General features: G+C 55.9%; 1 protein-coding gene across 8 annotated transcripts; it reads right to left on the reverse strand.

Moving 5' to 3' along the window:
* Positions 1-1,906: 1,906 nt before the first annotated feature.
* On the reverse strand, positions 1,907-19,231 carry Slc28a1 (solute carrier family 28 member 1). 8 transcript variants are annotated; one of them, XM_048329875.1, is made up of 18 exons: positions 18,657-19,231; positions 17,708-17,819; positions 16,858-16,955; positions 16,037-16,140; positions 14,887-15,085; positions 13,449-13,590; positions 12,751-12,864; positions 11,292-11,369; positions 10,920-11,019; positions 9,105-9,226; positions 7,795-7,920; positions 5,429-5,559; positions 3,989-4,157; positions 3,693-3,890; positions 3,272-3,353; positions 2,721-2,819; positions 2,483-2,594; positions 1,907-2,238 (listed from the first exon to the last, which is right to left on the reverse strand). In XM_048329875.1, the coding sequence occupies exons 2-18, from the start codon at positions 17,801-17,803 to the stop codon at positions 2,157-2,159; spliced, it is 2,052 nt and encodes a 683-aa protein (XP_048185832.1). In that variant the 5' UTR covers positions 17,804-17,819; positions 18,657-19,231; the 3' UTR covers positions 1,907-2,156. The 8 variants fall into 8 exon arrangements, with proteins under 8 accessions (XP_048185832.1, XP_048185834.1, XP_048185837.1 ...); XM_048329877.1 differs by lacking the exon at positions 18,657-19,231 and having other exon boundaries at positions 16,037-16,128; positions 17,708-17,969; XM_048329880.1 differs by lacking the exon at positions 18,657-19,231 and having other exon boundaries at positions 1,907-2,235; positions 9,105-9,185; positions 10,920-11,000; positions 17,708-17,969.
* Between the last annotated feature and the right edge of the window lie 2,230 nt (positions 19,232-21,461).

A 21,461-nucleotide genomic window follows, 5' to 3' on the forward strand; every position in this document is an offset into this window, starting at 1 on the left:
GTTATAGGGCTTGAACTCAGGGACTGGGCGCTGTCCCTGAGCTCTTTTTGCTCAAGGCTAGCCTTCTACCACTTTGAGCCACAGTGCCATTTCCAATTATCTGGTGGTTACTTGGAGAAAGAGTCCCATGGACTTTCCTGGGCTGGCTTCGAACCATGATGCTCGGATCTCAGCCTCTTGAGTTAGCTAAGATTACAGGCGTGAGCCGTGGGTGCCCGGCTTCACGAGACTCTTATCTCCAATTAACCACCAAAAAGCCAGAAGTGGAGCTGTGGCTCAAGTAGTAGAATGCCAGCCTTAAGCAAAAAAAAGCTAAGGGACAGGACCCAAGCCTTGAGTTCAACCTCCAGGACCACATACACATGCACACACATGCATGCGTGCATGCACGTGCACACACGCACTCAACTAGGCCGCAGCAAGGGGAGGAATGAGCTTGGTGCCCAGACAGTTCTACCATGGTGACTCAGCTCCAGCTCTCCTCCCCCCTCTCCCCACCCCCCAGGCCTTAGGATCCATATTCTTTCTGAGAACACGAAAGGCCATTGGCAGCGGCACCGACTTGGCCTGGCCTGGGTTAGGCATCCAGTCTTGTCCAATTGATGAATCACCCTTGGAGTGGAGTCCCATGATTCAAACCCCCAAAACCTGGTGACAAGCTGTGGGTGTAGAATTTCTCAGAAAAGCTGTGAGGCGGGGTGGGGTGTAATCACCCTTAAAATCATGTCGGAGGCCCTGCCCAGGCACGGGCTCACCAGGTCTGTGTCAACAGTAATTTCAAGCAGATGATGTTCTCTACTTGACCCTTTGGTCAGAACTAATTAATATTCAGCTGAAAGGCTGGAGCGTGAATCAAAGCAGAGGTGAGGGTGGTCCCAGAGGAGGCAGGGAGGAGAGGAGCAGGGCGGTCCTCAGCAAGCTGCCTGCTGGGTGTGCACTACCAGCCACAGAGCCGCAACTTACACCAATCCTGGTTCCGTGCAGTGTTTCTAGGGGTGCTGGGGATTCAACTCAGAGCCTTGGACTACTTGGGGGTGGCCTCACACCACCCTAAGATGATATGATGGAGTCTGAAATTCCGTCTGGATACAGTGAACAGCGTGTGATGATTGATTAGCAATGCCTGCCATGGCCCTGGGATAGGTAGTTGGGGCCTTGATTAGCCATGCCTGCCATGGCCAAGGGAGAGGTAGGTGGGGGCATCTGTGCCAGCCTGACTTAGAAGCTGCCACTCAGCGAGCCGTGAAACCTGAGCACCTGGTACCAGCACTGTTGTCTCCTACAAACAGTATATATTTGCAGCAGCCCTCAAGGGGAGGCATGCAATCCCACAGATACCTGTGGGTCAGCACTTTGTGGGGCCCATGGGAGGGGGAAGGGAAGCGTGGTGAGCCCGGTGCTCAAGGAGCCTTCGCTCCAGGAAATGCATGGCCCTGTAGATGAGAGTGTGGGAGGCACAGCGCACACTTATGATCCCCAGAGACACAAGTAGGAAGACAATGGTCCGAGCTGGCTTGGGCACAAAGCAAGACCCTACATTGACAATAACCAAGGCACAAAGGAGCTAGCAGCATGGCTCAAGCAGTAGAGTGCCTTGGCTTAGCAAACAGGAGGCCCTGAGTTCAGTCCCCAGTATCAAAAAAAAGTTCTTATTCTAAAATAAAATAGGAGGGGCTAGGGATATGGCCTAGTGGCAAGAGTGCTTGTCTCATATACATGAAGCCCTGGGTTCGATTCCCCAGCGCCACATATACAGAAAACAGCCAGAAGTGGCCAGGGATAGTGCTCAGGCCCTGAGTCCAAGCCCCAGGACTGGCAAAAAATAAAACAAACAAAAAAACCAAACTAAAATAAAATAGGAAAGCACACCATACCAATCCCTGTCAAATGCAGATAAATCCACAGTAAAATCAAGAGAACAAACCCAGCCCTAACTTTATTTCACCCAGTGTTTTCCAAACTGAGTGGATGGGGGACAGGGGCGGGGCAGGAGAGGGAGCATCCTTTGGCTCCTCTCCTCTGCCACTCACCCCATGGGTCCTTCCCACCTGTAGGTGGGGACAGATGTGGGGGGGGCTCCTGGAGGAGGGGCTAAGGGGAAGGCAAGGACAGGTGCTTTCTGGGCTGCACAGGAAAAAGGGGCGGCCACCTCCCAGCTAGGCACAGGCCGTGTGGTTGTAGAAGCGGCAGCAGTTGCTCAGAGCCTGTGGGCTGAGCGCCGGGCCAAGCTCCAGGCTGTTGTGAAGAGAAGGCCGAGGTGGTAGTGGAGCCTCCATCTTGGGAGTCGTAGGGAGAGGGGTAGGGAGACACCCACGCCATGTCCCAGCTCCCCACTTTGGTACTCACATGGCTACAGCTGCTGCTGGTGCTATGGCCCTACCCTGTACCCTAGTGCCTGGACTTTCTGTACTTGAGTACAGAAACCTCACCCGGCCCCAATTCCTGCACTTCACCCCACCCCAGCCCTCACCCCAGTCCCCACCTCTGGAAAGCCTCACGGCAGCACTGATACACCTCAAAGCTGCTGCTGCTGAGGGTGTTGTTGAGGAGGGACACACAGTCCACCTCTGGCCCCCTGGGCACATACAGGACTCCTGTGGAGAGAAAGCAATTGGTGGGCAGAGCCCCGGGCCCCAGCGCCAGCGCGAGTCAGGCCTCCAGTTCCGAGCTGGCCTGGCCTGCCTTCACCTGCGTTCACCAGGGACACGCAAGCCCCTCACCTGCCACGCAAGCATTCACGAGGGACACGCAGGCCCCTGTAAGCAGCGCCCGCAACACAATCTGGGAGAAGTCGCTCCTCCGCTGGGGGGCCAGGGAGGCTGCAAAGAGAGCAGGTGCTCAGGGCCGGGAATCAGGGCCCCTCTACCGACACTGGGGCTCCTCTGCCATCCATGGTGCCCCCTCCACTGCCTGCAGCCCTGGGCAGTTCCCCCTCCACCCCACGCACCCCAGGTATGAGGTCAGACTCCAACACCACCTTACCCCCCGGCCTGCCCTCCCTCACTCTCTCCCTGTCATGGGTCCCCATGAGCTTGCAGCTGAGAGCAGGGAGAGCTGAGGAGGGGTGGGGCCGGGGGGGTGCAGGAATCGAGGGTGCAGGAATCGAGGGAGCAGCAAGGCGACAGGGGGAAGAAACCTCCCAGGGGAAGCAGTGGGGAGCGGCCACCCTGCATCAGAAGTCATGGGGCAGGGAAAAAGCCCAGGCCAGCAAGCCCTGCATTAGACAAATGAGGCAACTCCTTCCTCCGGATGCGGGGTAGCCCCCACACACTCAGGCCTCCCAGCATGATCCCAATGGAGCTGAAGTTGGCAAATCCACAGAGGGCGAACGTGGTAAGGATTTCTGCTCTCACCTAAAAGCACAGCGGAGTCAGAAAGGCCACAGGGGTGAGTCAGAGCACAGCCACACAGCCAGACTTGGCTCCTCCCATGCCAGTCCTCTCTCCCCTAGCCCGGACCCCCAACCCTGAAGGACAACCCCTGGTCTGTCCTTCAACCCCTCCATCTTAGAGCCCCACCTTTGGTGTGATGGGGCTCCATTCCCTGGCTTTGCACCTCAGCAGCCCAGGACTAGGGCACGGAGAAGCAGCCTGGCCCCCAGGATCAGAGGGATGGGGAAAGCCTGTGCCAGGGGCTCCCCGGGGAGGCAGTGCCACTGCCACCCCTGCCTGGGGCACAGCTGGGGCACTCACAGAGATCCACTGCTTGGCGCCATCGACCCATTCCTCAGCCCCCGCCAGGCGGCGCTGCTTGTACTCCGAGAGCTGCTGGTAGGCCACAAACTCGTTGAGAAACAGCTTGATGCCCAGAAGCTCGGCCACCACCGCACAGTCCTCCCAGGCAGCGCCCATCAAGAAGGCCACGGGCCGCAGGACATAGGAGCAGAGGAGCTGGGACACAGGTAGAGGAGGGCTAGAACAGGGCCACGCTGGGCTCTGCAGGGATCCCCCATCCCTCCTCACCCTCCATACCCACCTCAGGAGCCCACCTGGAAACTGAGCCCCTGGATGTCCACCATGTCACCCAGCCAGGAGAGGGCAGCGTTGATGAAGGCCAGGACAGCCAAGAAGGCGATGAGGTTGGCGGCAATGTTGGCCACAACCTTGACTGAGATGGCGGCCCCACTGCTGGCTGCCTCCACGAGGTTCTGAGCACCTCTGTTACAAGGGGGGACAGCGGTCAGGAGGGGCCATCTCCGCACGCAGCAAGCGTTCAAAGAGGGACCTGAGCAGAGGGCTGCGAATCAGAGGGGCCTCGGTTCCTGCTGAGACACAGAGAAAGGAGTCAGCGAAGAGCAGGGTAAAACCAGGGTTCTAGAATGTACTAGGCAAGGCAGGAGCCACCACCACATGCGGCTTTGACTGCTCAGGAGAGAGCTGGCTGGCCCAAAGTGAGTTGTGTTCTGAGTGCAAAAAGTACTCCAGGCTTTGAGGAATTCAGGAGAGAGAGAGAGAGAGAGAAAACAATGTTTCAGTAGTATGTATGTTGATTACATGATGAAGTAAAAATACTTTGAATATATTAAACTATGCAGAATATTTTATTGAAGTTGTCTATTTTTTCTAACTTTTTATAAAGATGACCACTAGCTGTGGTGAAATTGGTAGAGTGCTAGTCTTGTGCACAGAGAGGCTCAGGGACAGAGCCCAGGCCATGAATTCAATTCCCAGGACTGGAAAAAGAAAGAAAGAAAATGACCACTAGAAAATGTAAAATGAGCTGGCCACTTGTGCCTCACGTCTGTAATCCTAGCTACTCAGGAAGCTGAGATCTGAGGATCACAGTTCAAAGATAGCTCAGCTGGGCTGGGGATATGGCCTAGTGGCAAGAGTGCCTGCCTCATATACATGAGGCCCTGGTTCGATTCCCCAGCACCACCTATACAGAAAATGGCCAGAAGTGGCACTGTGGCTCAAGTGGCAGAGTGCTAGTTGAGCAAAAAGAAGCCAGGGACAGTGCTCAGGCCCTGAGTCCAAGCCCCAGGACTGGCCAAAAAAACAAAAACAAAGATAGCTCAGCCAGGAAAGTCTGTGAGACTCCTTTTGTCCCCTCCCTCCCTCCCTCCCTCCCTCCCTCCCTCCCTCCCTTCTTCCCTCCCTCCCTCCCTTCCTGCAGTTTGAACTCAGGGCTTGGGTGTTGTCCCTGAGCCGCCTTGTGCTCAAGGCTAGCACCATTTCTGGCCTCCCACCTGGGGGCCAGGGCTCAGGCAGCAGAGCAGGAGCCAGGCCTCACTCGGGATGTGGCAGCCCCGTTTCCTTGGTCAGGGGCTGGAAATAAATATGCTAGGGACCGCAGTGTCTACATGGGGGAGACACAGCCAAGGAGGGGCCTGGGCTTGGAGCAGGACCATGCTGGACACTGGGCCAGATCTGTGCCCTGCGTCTCTCCCCACCCCCTACCCCCATTCCCACCATTGCAGCGTGCTCACCTGGAGCTCAGCTCCACCCCTTCCCCACTCCTGAACTTGGACTCCTCCACTTCGGGGTAGACCAGCTTGGAGAGAGCTAGGGCACCAGGGGCTGCCATCACAGACGCTGCGATGAGAGAGGCGGCGTCGATCTGTGAGAGGGAGAGAGAGCTGTGGGGGAACGAGCCAGAGAGAAAGAACGGGTGGGAGTGGGCAGTGAGAGGACATGTGGGAGCAGGGGTCTGGCCCAGGGCAGCAGGGATACATTAGCGAGTCCTGGTTGACCCCACTTCTGTCACCCATGACCTTTAACACGTGGAGGGCCACAGGCCACCGGCACAGCACTTCACATGTGCGCCGGTGCTTCTGCAAGCCAGGCAGCAGGGCTGGACCCATTTCACAGGTAAGGGACCTGGGGCTCCCAAGGGACTAAATACAACTTGCTCAAAACAGAAGGACGGAAGACCCATCGTGGCACTGGGTTCGGAGTTCATGATTCCTCCTTCCTTCTAAAGCTGCCTCTCTCTCTCTCTTTCTGGCCCCTGATTCCCAGTAGCTGATGATGGCTCTGGAGCCTGAATTGGGGTCCCTCAGAGGCGGCCCCGAGCAGCCTTCATGTGGGCTGAGTCCTACGCAAGAATGAGACCTGCATACAGACTCCTCTCGGAAACCTCGCTAGGATAGGAAATGCACACTTCCACAGCCCGTGCCCTCTGCCACCCCAGGCCCACGTCCTTCTGGACAGTGGAATTTTTTTTCTTTTTTCTTTTTTTTTTGGCCAGTCCAGGGCCTTGAACTCAGGGCCTGAGCTGGCATCCTTTTGCTCAAGGCTAGGACTTTGCCACTTGAGCCACAGCACCACTTCTGGCCGTTTTCTATATATATGGTGCTGAGGAATCGAACCCAGGGCTTCATGTGTACGAGGCAAGCACTCTTGCCACTAGGCCATATTCCCAGCCCTGAACAGTGGAATTTTTAGAGGTAAAAAGCAATAAGTGAAATTAGTTTTTAATTTTTGGCTATCCCAGACTTTGAACTTAGGGCTTCATACTTGCGAGGCAGGTGTGAGCCATGCCTCTGGCAGTCTGGTTGTTATTATTATTAGTCATTTGCCAGTCCTGAACTTGAGCTCAGGGCCTGAGCACTATCCCTGGCTTCTTTTTGCTCAAGGCTAGCACTCTGCCCCTTGAGCCACAGCGCCTCTTCTGGCCTTTTCTGTATATGTGGTGCTGAGGAATCAAACCCAGGGCTTCATGCATGCTAGAGGCAAGCACTCTTCCACTAGGTCACATTCCCAGCCCTTGATGTACATTTATTAATAAAATGCCATCATTTTTTTTTATCCTGTGCTAAGCATCACCCAGCATGGCACTTCAAATGGGCTGTGTTTTACGTGCTCGTCTGCCATGTGTGAGGGCCTTTGTCTGTTGGATGGGGCCTGTGGTAACCACTAGCCTAGAGCTACCCCAATACCAGCAGTGGGAAACGGGTGGAAGGATCTTGGAGGCAAGAGGTAAAGAGGAACGTTCCTGGAGTTCAGAGGTGAAGCAAGAAGCTGAAGGAGAGCAGGGAGAGGCTGTGGGAAATACTCAGGTCAGAGCAATGGCAGCTGATCGCCAGGCGGGGGTAGAAGAGAGCTTTTCCACAGCCGGATGGAGGCCTCAGCCTCCCAGAAGCTGCCAGGGAAGAGAGATTTTTTTTTTTTCCCCACAACACTCAAACATGTCTTTTATAGTTAAGGGGAAGAAAAAAGGAAAAGGAAAGGAAAGGAAAGGCAAGGCAAGGCTCTTGGAAGGTTTGCAGTGTTTTGTACATGGAAAGTGCCAGCCCCAGCACAAGGCAGGGGACGCAGGCAGGTGCAGGAGATCAGGGGCATTCAGGGCTCAGGTGACACTGCTGGAATTTGACCTATGGATGGTGCTATGCTGGGGGGGGGCGGTCACTGGAGCCCAGGACAGACCTGTGCTGGGGGCGGGGGGGGAGCGGGGGCCCCGCAGAACTGCAGGAACAGCAGGTGTGGGACAGTGGAGAAAGGAGCACCACTTTTGGAGTGGGTCAGACTGGGCTCTGATGCCCACTCTGAGCACTGCTGGTTCCCTGAGCCTCCTCCGTCCCCGGAAGATGGGAGGGCACAGGTGCCTTGCCTGGCACTGGGCAGGTGCTCATTAAATGGAGCAGTGGGGTGGGGACATCCACACCAGTGGCCTCAGGAGGTGTCTGAGTGGTTGGTCCTCTCCTGAGCTTAGCAGCCAGGCATCACAACAGAACGACAGAGGGAGAACCATCCAGGATTGCCCTGGCCGGAAACAAAGGTTGAAAGGGCTGGGGACACATTGGGCTCCCACAAAGACAGCCTCAGGACCTGGGCAAGTGGGGGGGGCTCCTACCCCAAAAGAGATGTAGGCACCCAGCAGACTGCCAGCAATGGTGGCGTAGCCTCCCACCATGACAGCGTGCACCTCTGACAGCGTCATGTCAGCCAAGTAGGGCCGGATCAGCAGAGGAGCCTCGGTCTGTAGATGGGAAAGATGGCAGATGGGACAGACTGCTGGTCCCCTCCATGCCGTGCCCTGGGAGGGGGCCTAACCCTGGGGCCAGCACTGTGGTCTCAACCTCACAGAGCCTCTCTAACCATTGCCTGCCTCTTGCCAGGCACCTGGGCACCTGGCACTCACTTCCCACACCCTTCTGACCTTCTGAGACCCAAGAAAGCTAACAGAGGCTGGAGCAAGGGGACACGTGTGGTCTTGGGGGTGAGGGGGAGCTCCTGGCATCACCTCTGAGGCTTCATTCTGAAACCTGGAGGCTACTGGAGGCTACTGGAGGCAACTTATCGGGGCTTACATCTGTCATAATTGGCTGAAATCAAAGAAACAAACACTTTGACATCAGAGCAGGTGTGCCATATCATGAAAAGAGCCGAGCGCAAGCGTGGTGGCTCACACCTGTAATCCTAGCTCCTAGGGACTTGGAGATCAGGAGAACCTCCATTTGAGACCAGCCTGGGCACAAAGTTCATGAGGACCCATCTCAATAAAAGGTTGGGTACCAAGGTTCATACCTGTCATCCCAGCTACTTGGGGAGTGTAAAAAAGGATGATCTCAGTTCAGGGCCCCATGGGCAAAAAGCAAGAGCCAATTGGAGAACAAAACCAACCCAAAAAGGGGCAGGAATGTGGCTGAAGTGGTAGAGCACCTGCATAGGCCCAGAGTCCAAACTCTAGTACTGATAAAAATTAAAAATAAATCTCCCAAGTTCCCCCAAACTACCTAATGAAACAGAGCATCTTTTGGCAAATGGGTCTTGGGGACTCCAATATTGGGCAGCCTCTAGTGCCTCTGCCCCAGGAGGGCCTGATGGGAACTCAGGGGCCACAGCCCTCTCAGAGCCACAACTACACTAGAAAATACAATTTCAGAAAGGGGGAGGGATGACATAGAAAGATCTCATAGGAAGAAGAGAAGGGGAACACTAAGCTTGTCCTTAGCCCATGCCCAGCCTCAGTTTACCCTGGGAGGATCTGTGAGTCTCTCAGCTGATAGGCCAGAGTGGCAGGAAGTGCCAGTCCTCTTCAGCAGGACCCAGCAAGGCAGCCCGCCCCCACCCCCACCCCATGGAGCTCCCCTGGGAGGAGGTTCAGTGGCTCTTCCCTGGGTGTTTCTGAGCTCTGGGAGGCAGGTCCCCCACTGTACCCACCTGGCTCACAAAGATGTTTCCTGCCACACTCAGGGTCTCTGTAGCCGTGGTCCCCATGGTGAGCTGCATCAGCCAGGCAATCTGGAAGGGAGCAGGTGGCCTTCGTGAGGTGTGCCAGTGAGCTCCAGAGTCCAAGAGAGAGAGTCAGAGTGCAATGACCTCCCAACACCCAGCCCAGCAGAGACCACAATAAAACTCATATTGAAATTTAATAGCCAGGGGCCAGGCTTAATGGCTCATGCTTGTAATCATAGCTACTTGGAAGGCAGAGATCTGGGAGATCACAGTTCCAGGCTAGCCCAGGAGAAAAAAGTTAGCAAGGCCTGACTATCAACTATTTAGTGGGGCTTAGAGGTACATGGTATCTGTGGAAGGCACAAGGAGGAAGATCACAGGCTGAGGCCAGCCTGGGCAGAAATGCAAGACCCTATCTAAAAAACAACTAAAGCAAAACAGGGCTAGAATCTGGCTCAGGCAATGGAATGTATCTAGCAAGCACGAGGCCCTGAGTTCAAGTCCTAGTATTGCAGAAAACAAAGAAGGAAAGTGAAAGGACACGGCTCAATGGCCATCACCAGTACCATCGCCAGGCTGTGGTACTTCCTGGGCTCTTGAAGCATGATTGAAGTAAACTTCGATTATGTATAAACTCCCAGCCTGTGGCAGCTGCTGATTTGCACAGAAAGTAGACTAGGGGGCTGGGGATATGGCCTAGTGGCAAGAGTGCTTGCCTTGGATACATGAGGCCCTGGGTTCGATTCCCCAGCACCACATATACAGAAAACGGCCAGAAGTGGCGTTGTGGCTCAAGTGGCAGAGTGCTAGCCTTGAGCAAAAAGAAGCCAGGGACAGTGCTCAGGCCCTGAGTTCAAGGCCCAGGACTGGCCAAAAAAAAAAAAAAAGAAAGTAGACTAGGATCCCATGTCCCCTCCACATGGCCCGTCAGGGAGCTGACCACTTCCTAGGGGCAACCTTTCCACTTGAGGGGGCTCCAGCCACAGCAGAGCTTCCCTGGGCCAATATATCTGATCGTTTATGTACATAGATGCACACACATGTGCTCACACACACATACACACATGCTGGGGACATCACCAATACACATTAGTTCAGTAAAGGCTCTGAGAATTTCTGCAGAAACACATTCCCATTTGATTTCCCCACATTACTTGATCTGGGGTCCCTTCCTTGATCTATACCCTTCATGAGCATGTTGGGGATTGTCACTTTGTGAGCAAGGCTTTAGCAGTGTGGACTCCGGGAGCAGGGATTAGGGGAAGTGTGGACTTCAAGAGCAAGGGACTGGGACTGGGAATGTGGCTTAGTGGGAGATTGCAAGAAGTCCTGGGTTCAATTCCTCAGCACCACATAAACAGAAAAGGCCAGAAGTGGCGCTGTAGCTTAAGTGGTAGAGTGCTAGCCTTGAGCAAAAGGAAGCCAAGGACAGTGCTCAGGCCCTGAGTCCAAGCCCAGGAATTAGAGGAGGGGGGGCGGGGATTCTGGGAAGTTGTAGGTCCTGGAGGCAAGGAATTCTGGGAAAGTGTGGTCCTTGAGGTCAAGGGACCCTGGGAAGGTGTGTGGACCTTGGGAGCAGAGGATTCTGGGAAAGTATGGACCTTGGGAGCAGGATTCTGGGAGAATGTGAGCCTTGGGAACAGAAGATTTGGGGAAGGTGTGGATCACAGGATCAAGGGATGGAGGGATTCTGGAAAGTGTGGGCGTGAGGTCAGGAGATCTGGGAGAGCATGGACCTGGGAGTCGAGTGCACCGCCAGTCACGGCATGGACTCACCTCCAGCACAGTGTGGGAACTCACCTTCAGGATGACCCACTGCATGAGGCCAATGTAGTAGAGAACCGACATGACGCAGCTGAAGAAGATGATAATGGGCAAGACCTGACAGAGAGCAGAGGACCTGGTAGGCCAGGCAAGTGGCAGTGGCTTGGCAAAGACCAAGACTTGTAGACAGGCCCAGCACACTTCCCAGGAGGCCTCTGTGCCCTTTCCATACTGCCCGCCCGCTCGCTGCTTGCCCCTCCACCGGGCCTGAGCACCACGCTTCCCATCCCCTGCATCTCTGTCTCTATGTAGGATAAAAGGGCCCACACAGGGTTGTCGGGAGGTTAAAGGAGCTGGCTGGGTACCTCCATGTCCCTCCTCTGGGGCTCAAACCAAGAGTTCACCAACCTGAAAGGCAAAGACATCCTTGACCAGCGCCTCCCCAAATACAAAGCTGGAGCCTGCCTCAGTGTAGCTCAGGAAGACCTGACAGCAGGAAACGGGGTTAGTAGAGAGAAACTGTGGCCAAAGATGCAGGCTAGGGTGAACAGGGGCCTGGCCCATGTGCATGCAGAGGGGCACCAAGGCCTCAGGCCCTCTGGGCTCTGGGTGGGGAGTGCCCAGCAATGTGCACCAAAGCAATAATCTACAGTTGTGTGTGTGTGTGCGCGCGCACACACATGTGTATGTGCGTGCACGTGTGTATGTCCATGCATGCATGTGTGTTGGTCCTAGGGCTTGAGCTCAGGGCTTGAGCACTGACCCTTAAGGGCTTTTTTGCTCAAGGCTGGTACTCTACCACTTGAGCCATAGTCCCACTTCTGGCTTTTTGCTGGCTAACTGGAGATAAGAGTCTTTTCTAAAAAGAGACTTTTCTACTTAGGCTGGCTTTCAGCCGTGATCCTCAGATCGCAGCCTCCTGAGTAGCTAGGATTACAGGCGCCTGGCTGCTTGAGCTCTTTAACGCATTTCTCTGTGATGGGGATGGTCCAATAATGTGGAATCAAGACTTGAACCACGTGGAGAAAGCTGTCGAAGGCAGCTGCACAATCCCCTGGCACACAACGGCACAGCCTCTCCCATCCTGGCCCCTTCTGTCCCTCTCCCAGCCTCCCACCTTTGTAGAGGAGACCAGGCTCACTGCAGCTCTAACTTCACTCTCTCCCTTCCTCTAGTCCTCAGTATCCCCGTCCACAAAGTGGGAGGTGATGAGAGCTAAGCGGCCACTCAGGTAGCCACCCAGGTGCCACCAACAATGCCAGCGGGTGACATGGGTACGAGGGAGCCCACCCCCCCACAGGGGTGCCAGGAGGTCACCCAGTTCCCCATCATCCATGCTCGGAGAGGTAAATCCTGATGGTTTCGAGACAATGTGGGTGGACTGAATACTTAATAGTCAACAAGGTAACTTTCACATTCACCTTGCTTCAATACAAAGATGGAATAAAAAGCATAACTTGAGTAAACATTATTTCTAAACACACACACACACACACACACACACACACACAGTGGCTCATTTGCATTTTTGGTGTTTCCTTAGCAATTTTCACTGTAACAAATTCCATCACTGATGACCACTGCAGGCCGCTGTGCCCTGGTGCCCTGCACCCTAAAACCCACCTAATCTAGGCTCTCTTCCTGTGCCCATGCCATCCTCTGAGGCCTCCTCTGCCTCCAGGCCAGCAGTCCCAGCCTGAGCCAAGCGGCAGCAGCCCAGCCCGCCCCTGCCCCCTGTGTCCAGGGCTCCGGTCCGCATCCGCCCTCCTGATCCTGAACTGTCTCTGTGGCCTCCCCACCCACCATCTCTGACCAAGTGCCTCCCCCATTCCCTGCCCCCCAGGGACTCCGGGCAGCTGGTACACACCTGGATCTGTTCCCCCAGCCACTGGAAGGCAACAAATCCGGGCTCTGTTCTGATGACAAAGAGTCCAAGCAGAAACTGCAGCGCAAGGCCCCAGCACACAGCCCGCCAGGACACCTGCACCCAAGGAAAGGTCCCGGTGAGCTCAGCCCCTTGGGGATCCACAGAGAACCCACAGAATGGTGCTGGGAGTGCTTGTGGGGCGGGAGAGCTGCGGGCTGAGGGCGTCCACACTCCAAGAGCAGCAGCAGGGGCAGTGCCACATCCTAACCAAGGAACCACAGAAAACCCATGGAGACTTGGGTATGCCATGCCATTTCACTCCTGGGCCTCAGGAGATGTCACTGACTGGGCCAGGCTCAGGGACAGGGCGCTCCCAGCTGTCCCCCATGGACAAGACTGCATGACACCCAGCAGAAGCAGACCACGGTCCCTAAGGTGCTTCCCCTTAAGGCATCCCTGGCACAGGTGAGTATTGCCATTGGGGTGGGGGTTCTGAGCCCACAGATTTGGTAAGGCTCGGGGACGCACCACGGCTACATCTGCCTCTGACACCCAGGTCCTCCAGGCTGTGCCCTGGCCACTGGGGAAAGAGAGGTGACTGCCCATGGGGGGGCACAGGGTCCTTCCCAGCCCTCTCTGGGCTTGCAGTCCCTGCCCAGGCACACAAGAGGCAGCCAAGCACGCAGCTCAGCACTCACGGCACCGTGGTGCTTGGAGCAGGCAAAGAGGAAGACGATGAACACGCAGATCCCTGCAAAGGAGACCAACTGCTCGGGCCGCTGGGATGTGTCCAGAGAGAGCCACAAGACCAGGCCCAGGATGGCAGCCAGCGCCAGACCCCTGCAGAGAGAGGCAGGAAGCCATTGCACCCCACACCCATGTATACACACAAGCCCCCCATGCATGCACACGTACACACACACACATTCCAATACAGACATTCACATGCATTCCTAAACACACATGCACACACATGCCTAAACACACATGCACATATATACAAACACATATATACACGTCCATAGGCACACCTATATGCATGTACAATATACACACACAATACACATATGTGTATGTGCCCCAGAGAGAGGGTGGGAAGAGACCTTCCTTGTGCTCTGCCTGGTGCCCCAGGGGTCATGGTTTGGGGTTTTGTGCTCTGACTGCTGGGAACAGGCACCTCCCGCCACCCTGCTTCCAGCACTGTCCTCTCATTCTTAAGGAGGGCTCTTCTCCAGGTCTTACATGTATGTAGTTCCCCCACCAGTATGGGATGAGCCCCCACTGGCCATGCGAGGGGGCCTGAGCATGTGGATGCTTTGGTCCTTGTAGTTAACGTTGGACCAAGCAGACTTTGGGCACTGCTGGGTTGGAATAATTTTTTTTTTTTTTTTTTGCATGTAAGAAGGACACGAATTGCTGGGCGCCAGTGACTCTCATGCTTGTCATCCTAGCTACTCAGGAGGCTGAGATGTGAGGATTGCGGTTGAAAGCCAGCCTGGGCAGCAAAGTCTGTGAGACTCTTATCTCCAATTAACCACCAGAAAGCTGGAAGTAGAGCTGGCTTGCAGGCACAAGGTCCAGAGTTCAACCCCAGTACTACCAAACAGAACTGAAAAAGAATTCATGTCGAAATTTGAGTCACTCTGGCAGTACTTGGGAGGCACTTTAAGAGGTAGTCAGGTGGCGAGGAGAGTTAATGCCTTTCTTGAGAGTGGATTGATTTCCGTGAGCTTCTGCCCTCAAAGGACCAGATCGCTTGCTATGGGGAGTCTCTATAAAGCACAGCAGTGTCTCTCTCTCATGGTGTCTTCCACGTGCCCCCACAGGAGACCTCATGCAAACCTCTGTTCTTTACAAATCTCACAGTCTGTAGTATTCACTTATAGTAACAGAACACAGACCCTCCCCTAGGCCACTGTCCCCACGGATTCCAGAGTGCCAAGGAATCCAATGTGGAAGTCAAAGGGTCCCACCCAGGCCCCGGCGTAGGGACCAGACCCTGGTGGCTGCTGCCATTGAAGCCACCGAGCAACCCCTGCCTTGGGCAGCAGAGGGCACAAGGGTGGGCGACACTGGGGCCCCTGATGAGCTGGGGCTAGTCTCCACCCTTAGCCCACTGGCTGTGAGCCCACTTACCTTTTAAGCCAGAGGTTCAGACAGGAACGTCTGGGGAGCCCCACGCACCGGAGCCCCGGGCACCTGCCCAGCCTCGGCCCCAGAAGCCTCTTCAGCAGGCTGTAGGCCAGGAAGACCAGGGCCACACTGGTGAGGACAAGCAGCGCCAGGGCCCTCTGCATGTCCAGGAGGCAGGCGACCAGCAGGAAGGCCGCGTACGCTGGGGAGACACGGGGTGCCAATGGTGAGGCCGTCCCACTTGGCCTCCCCTTGCAGCCCACCCGGGCCCCTTGATCCTCTGGGCAGAGGTTGGGTGGGAAAGTCACTCTCCCCACCCAGTCTCACTTTCCTCATCTCTTTCCACAGGGAGGCGACTCAGCACACAGTGCTTGCCTAGCTTGTATGAGATTCTGGGTTCGATTCTCAGCACCAGAAAAAATACAAATGGTCTTGGGCCGTTAGTGGCGGCAGGTGTGCACAGAACAATGTGAATGAAGACGTGGGTTACTAGCGGAGGTGAGCAGCGAGATGGAGAGCAGAGGACCGCCTGGTACTCGTGGGGCACCTGCTGTGGTCGGAGTCACGCTGGATCCCGGGGAGGGGGGATGGGTCCCAGGGGGATAGGTCCCGAGGGAACAGGGCTGGACAAGGGCATGACAGAGTGAAGGGTCCGCAGGGCAGTGTGGCCACTCTACTCAGCTCTTCCTTCCTTCTCCAGTGCCCTGTAGCATGGACACAAGCTCAATATCTCCCGGCTTAAAGTCTTCCATGTCTATCTATGGACTTGAGTAACATCCATAGCCAAACTCCCTCACACCACCCTCCGTGGCACTCCTCAGCCAGAACTTTACCCTCCAGCCATACCAGGTTTCCAAAGAAGCTTGCCTAAGCCCACACCCTACGGGCTCACCTTTGGTCCCCGCTCAGCTGTTGGCTCACCCCTCAAGGCCATTCTCCTCTCTTCTACCTGTTTGATCCCTGCCCTACCTGGCAGCCCTGAAGGCAGCCTCCTCCTGGGAGTCCTCCCTGATGTCCTCCCTGCCTGCCTGGGCTCCCTGCACTGTGTGCAGGCCCTGGGTGCCCAGCAAACATCTGATGACATAGTGTAGGTGGGTGGCTCTGGTCTGCGGTGTGGAGCAGTGGCAGCATCCTGGGTGGGACAGACCCTCACCAGTACAGAGCAGGCCTGTGCCGATCCATCGAAACAGCTGCGCGTGCTCCTGGCAGAAGCTTCTGGCTCTCTGGACTGGCTGCAGGCTCCTCCTGGGGAGAGGCCTGCAGGGTCCACAGGGGGCTTCCCAGCTCCCATCCAGTCGGGGACCCCTGGCACCTCCAGGTGGGCACCAGCTGGCATGTTCCCCATACAATGGTGCTGGCCTGAAAGGCGCCCCCGGCCCTGCGAACTCCAGTCTGGTATGTCAGCGGTGCCCCCACCCCAGGGATGAGCTGGGCCCCCTTGGCACAGGCTGGTGGAGCCTTAGCTCCTGTCCTGCTTCTGTGTGCAGTGGGCCACAGGCAAGGTGGAGGGCCCAGCTCTGCCCTCGCTCCCTTAGCCTCGGGACCCTCGTGCCCATTCTAGACAGAGGGCCCCGGCCCCCTCCCCTGCCTCAGAGGCCCAGAGCATGTGCCAGTCCTTGCCGGACACCCTGGGAGGGTGGCTGGGGCCCAGATCACCTGCCGAACCCTGAGCTGAGCATCTAGAAGACGTGAAGTCAGACTCGACCTCGGCCGCTGCTTCTGGGGTGTCCCCTGTCCCCATCCAGGTACCCACTCCCACCCCTGCCCATGCTCTGCTCAGCACAGGCTCTGTCCAGCAAGGACCCCCAGCTCAAGGCTTATACCAGACCCTGGGCTGGTCCCTGATACCCAGCTCAAGGAATCTGAAGTGGAGCTTTGGGATTCCCCAAAGTGTCCTAGAGACTGAATGGGGCAGGAAGGCCAGCCTCCATCCCTGTCCCCCAGGCCAGCCCTGTCCCCAGTGAGGTCACCTACCATCGTGAGGAGGGCTTGGACCCCGCTGTGCTCCAGCCGTCCTCACTCTGCGCGCCTGGTGCAGGCTTCCAGTCACCACCAGCGAGCCGGCCTTCCTCCTAAAGCCAGGGGCATCAGGGCAGGGGCAGCTGCGTGCAGCCCAGTGGCGCTGGGCTGAGGCAGGGATGGAGCACTTAATTGAGCTCTTGGAAGTCTACATGTCAGCCGTGGGGGCCTGGCCTGCCCCCGGGGGAGTCAGTGGTCTGCAGGACACCTGGGGATGCATGGGCCTCTGCTGTGGCTAAGATAGGGAGGTGGCAGGAAGGGCTGTGTCCCCACCCACCCCACTGCCCATGGCGTGATGGAGGCAACTCTGGGTGCCAAGGGGGACGAAGGGGTCATTTTCAGAGTTAGGAGGGGCCGGGGTGTTGGATTCGACTCCGAATTCTGGTGGTGGTCCTTGCCCTGGCCCTTGGGGGGGGCAAGGACAAAGCCATGAGCTCCCCAGGGCCTCCTCAGAGTCCCCCTCCGCTGCCTACTGTGGCTGTGCTTGGCCTGGCAGAGCTGGGGATCTTCAAGTGCAGGACAGGCTACTCATGGCTGCCTGTATCCCAGTGGCCCTGGCTGCCCCGCTGGACCATGGCTCAGGGGGTCCCTTCCTCAGGAGGCCTTCGTGAGCCCCACAAACTAGGATGGGGGCTGCACCTAGTAAGACCTCAGGGCTGGGGGGGTGGCATTCTGAGCACACAAGCCAAGGGGGGAGGGGGAGGGGCTGGGTAGGGGACGCAGGGATGGGGGAGGGGCAAGGGGACAGAAGCCCCTGGCCCTGGGCTGGGCTCGAGCTGACACTCAGGTGGGGGCCGGGACAGACCATTCTCTCCAAGAGCTCAGCCCCCATGTTCTCCAGGCCGAGGGCCACGGGTGTGAGGGAGGTGGCCTGCCTCGGGATGGGTGCGCCGTCTGCCATGAGCCAAACTGTCCAGCTGAAAGACAGAGCCAGGAGGGCCCAAAGCTGAAGGGAGCACTGGGGCCAGAGGAAGAGTGGGGTCAGAGAAGAGGGGGACAGGTGGGTGGGCAGAGCGGTGTCTAGGAGCTGGTGCCAGCGCCCTGCCTAAGGGCCGCGGATGGCATCTGGAGCTGGCCTGGCCCTGGCCTGACTCCCCAGTACATGGTGGGGGGGGGGGGGGGCCCTTCCTGCCCTCAGCTGTGGACCTGTGTGAGACAAGTCCTTGTTGGCTGAGCAACAGAGTATGAACGTTTCACAGGGAAGGCTCTAAAGAGAGGATGGAGTGTTCATCCCTTCCATCACTCCCCATAGCCCTGCTCACCATACTGAACCTTCCCATGCAGAAAAGATGGAGACATACAGCAGGGACACATCATGCCAGCCCCTGGATCTAACCATACCTGAAACCAGCCGTACTCCATACTCGTTCCCATCCCCAAAGCCAACACAGTTCCTTGAAGCTGAAGTTGTTTATAGACTATAGTTCATCTATAAGTGAGAGTCCTGATTAAGCCATGTATGGTGGTTCTAGTCTGCAGTTCCAGCGCTCAAGAGGCTGAGGCAGGAGGATCTCAAGTTCAAGGCCAGGCTGTGGTGTGCATATACATGTATATATTACTCTGTCTCAAAACAAACCAATAATCCAGCAAACAAACAAATAGAAAGGAGTAGTAACGAAGACTTCCCTCCCACTCCTGCCTCCCCCTACTTTCCTTGTCTTAGGGAGCACCCCCACTTAAAGCAGCCCCCCCCCACATACACAGAAGGCCATACAGAGCCTGTGGCAGCACGTGGGGGCAGGGGTCCTACTCACACGTCTGGTGACAGGTAGCTTCGGGCACCGCGCGGGCAATTGCAGGGCCAGGCTGGGTCCAACCTGCTTATGCTGGGCCTCGCCTTGTCATTTCAGCAGAAATCTCTGGGCAGAGTCCAGAGATGGGGAAGGCTGGGCCTCCGGGGGGCCTAGGGCCATACGGGAGTGGGAACCCAACTTCCTCAGGGACAAGGATGAGATGAGGGAGGGGAAGCACAGCAGCCCCTTGAAGCCTCCACCTCCTCATTCCCAGACCAACCTCTCCCAGGCTTGGCCTGACACCAACAGGAAATGCATGGCAGCTCCACACACTGACACAGTCACAAAAATCAGGCAAAAAAACACACCAAAAAAAAAATCACACAGTCCCCCTCCCTTGTGTCTTTTGTTTCATTTCACCAAATGTCAGAGCAAAACCACCTACAGAGCCCAGGGAAAAACACTTTAGTTCCTCAGGCTTCAGAGTAAACATTAAACTCTCCTGACAGGGTTGACAGCATCTCTTTAATAATTAATGGTACTCCTGCACCAAGCGGGCGTGGTAAAGCATGCCTGTAATCCCTGAACTCAGGAGGCTGAGGCAGGAAGAACATGAATTGAGGTGGGGTGGGGGGAGAGGAGGGGAGAGAGGAAGAAAGAAGAAAAAGGGGTGGGGGGTAGCTCATGCCTATAATCCTAATTTCTTGGTTTGTTTTATTTTTCTTCAGTACTAAGATTTGAACTCAGGGCCTCATGCTTCCTAGGCAAGCACTCTACCACTTGAGCCATTTCCCCCAGCCCAATTTTAGCTTCTTTGGAGGCTGAAATCAGGAGGATTGCTTTTGGCTGGGCAGCCCCAGCAAAAAGTTCAAATCTGGGTATAGTGGCATGCACCTTTCATCCAAGGTATACATAAAAGCACAAATAGCTGAATCACAGCCATGCCAGCCTGGGCAAAAACTATGACCCTATCCACTAAAATAACCAGAGCAAAGAAGCCTGAAAGTGTCCCACATTCCTGCAGTGCAGCTTCAGGGCTCCAGGGGTTGGACCTTGACTTCCTGCCATCAAAACAGCCATGGCTGGGGTGGCAGGGAGGTGTGCCCATGCCAGGCTGTGTCCTGCTCAAGTGCGCACAGTGGGCAGAGAGGCCTCTTCCTACTCAGATTCCAGCTGTGACCTGCCCCCCCCCCCCCGCCGCCGCCCTCTTCTTCCCTGTGAGATGGGATCCACTGCCAGCCTCTGCTCACATCTGTTTCATTTGGAAAATGGGTTTCGTGGAATCCAGAACACAAATGTGGGCAGGAGACACAGAGCAGAGACGGAGGCCTGGGAATGTCCTCGGTGCATGGACTCTGCCTGTAACTGAAGACAGTTTCTTGTAGCTAGGATTACAGGCCTGAGCCACACCTTTCAGCACAAAGCTTTCCTAGAATCCATGCCCCTCCTGTGGGGAGAAGCGTTCCCTGGAGCTCCGTGCTGACAGGAAGGCCATCAGAACTGTCCACGGGTTGAGTTTTCTGGCCTGGATGTGTGTGGTTGGTGTTTGACCCTAGGATCGTTCAAAAGCCGAAGGCAGAGCGGCCTGCCCGCTGGACGGAAGACCTTGCCTAAAATCCAGATCTTTGCGGGTCCTTGGAGTGCTACTGTCAGAGAAAGTCCTTCTGTTCACTCTGTCCTGGGGTGTGTGGTGACCGGCAGGGGGCACCTCCTGCCCAGGGGGAGCTGCTCCTATCTGCAGACTCCCACGGTTCTAGCAGCCAGGGACCCAGGTATGCCTGGCCAGGGAGGAGTGAGTGCCCATCCCAGCGTTCCTACCACAGAAGGGCCTTGCAGGCCTTTTCTGGTTGTTTCCTTTGCCTGGCTCTTTCCTGTCCCTCCCCAAGACTAACATCTTTCTGATCTCAGCCCTAGAAGGCTCCTGGAACCTCACCACCACCAAATCTGGCTTCCACCCCCTGCTGGCCTTCTGTCTCACCCTGCTTCAGAGCATGGCATGCATAATGCCACTGTCCTTACGTGTTCACTGATGTGTTTCATTTTGGGTTTTGAACTCAGGGCCTTGTACTTCAAAGCTGGCACTCCACCATTCCAGCCACATTCCGAACTCTTTTAGCTTTATTTTTCAGATAAGGTCTCACGCCCCACCACCACCCCCTGACCCTTTCGAGCTAACCTGGAGTATAATCCTCCTTTTCTCAGCCTCTGAATAGCTAGGATGATAGACATGAGCCACTGTGCCCCGCTGGGGAATCTCTTGAGCTTGGGTGCTTGGAGCCAACCTGGACAAACATAGTGAGAACACCACCATCGCCCCTAGAGATAGACCAGCCAGGTGCCAGTGGCTCACACTGTATTCTAGCTACTTGGGAGACTGAGATCCAGAGGACATAGTCTGAGGCCAACCCAGGCAAAAGAAGTTTGTGATACCACTCGCCAGTCATCCTGGGATGACTCCTGTCAGGCCAGCTCTATAGAAAGCAGATGGAGAGGACAGCAGTTCCAGGGCAGTTGACAGGAAAGACCGTGAGGCTCCATCTGAATGTAAGAAGCTGCGCGTGGTGGTAATGTTCCTGAGATGTCAGCTTTGGGAGGAAGAAAAAATAAGAGGCTTGCAGGCTAAGTGCCCTTCCAGGCAGAAGGGAGACCCTCATCTAAAAAAAATAACAGGCATAAGAAAAGGGCTGGAGATATGACTCCATAGCTGAGCACTTACCCAGCAAGCCTGAAATCCTAAGTTCAAACCCAGTATCACAAAATGATAAAAGTAATGATGACGAGGATTATGAGAAACAAAAAAGAAAGGCAGGAATTCAGAGATTTCAG

Source organism: Perognathus longimembris, chromosome 20 (assembly GCF_023159225.1).
Source record: "Perognathus longimembris pacificus isolate PPM17 chromosome 20, ASM2315922v1, whole genome shotgun sequence".
In the NCBI taxonomy this organism is placed as follows: Eukaryota; Metazoa; Chordata; class Mammalia; order Rodentia; family Heteromyidae; genus Perognathus; species Perognathus longimembris.

What these genes read in the sequence shown, in the direction of transcription:
- Slc28a1 (XM_048329875.1), bottom strand. Translation starts at nt 17,803, where the DNA reads ATGGCAGACGGCGCACCCATCCCGAGGCAGGCCACCTCCCTCACACCC. An exon ending in CTGAACCTCTGGCTTAAAAG is followed by an intron (nt 13,591 to 14,886) that starts GTAAGTGGGCTC and finishes CTCTCTCTGCAG; the next exon opens with GGGTCTGGCGCTGGCTGCCA. An exon ending in GGCTGGGGGAACAGATCCAG is followed by an intron (nt 11,370 to 12,750) that starts GTGTGTACCAGC and finishes TCCTGCTGTCAG; the next exon opens with GTCTTCCTGAGCTACACTGA.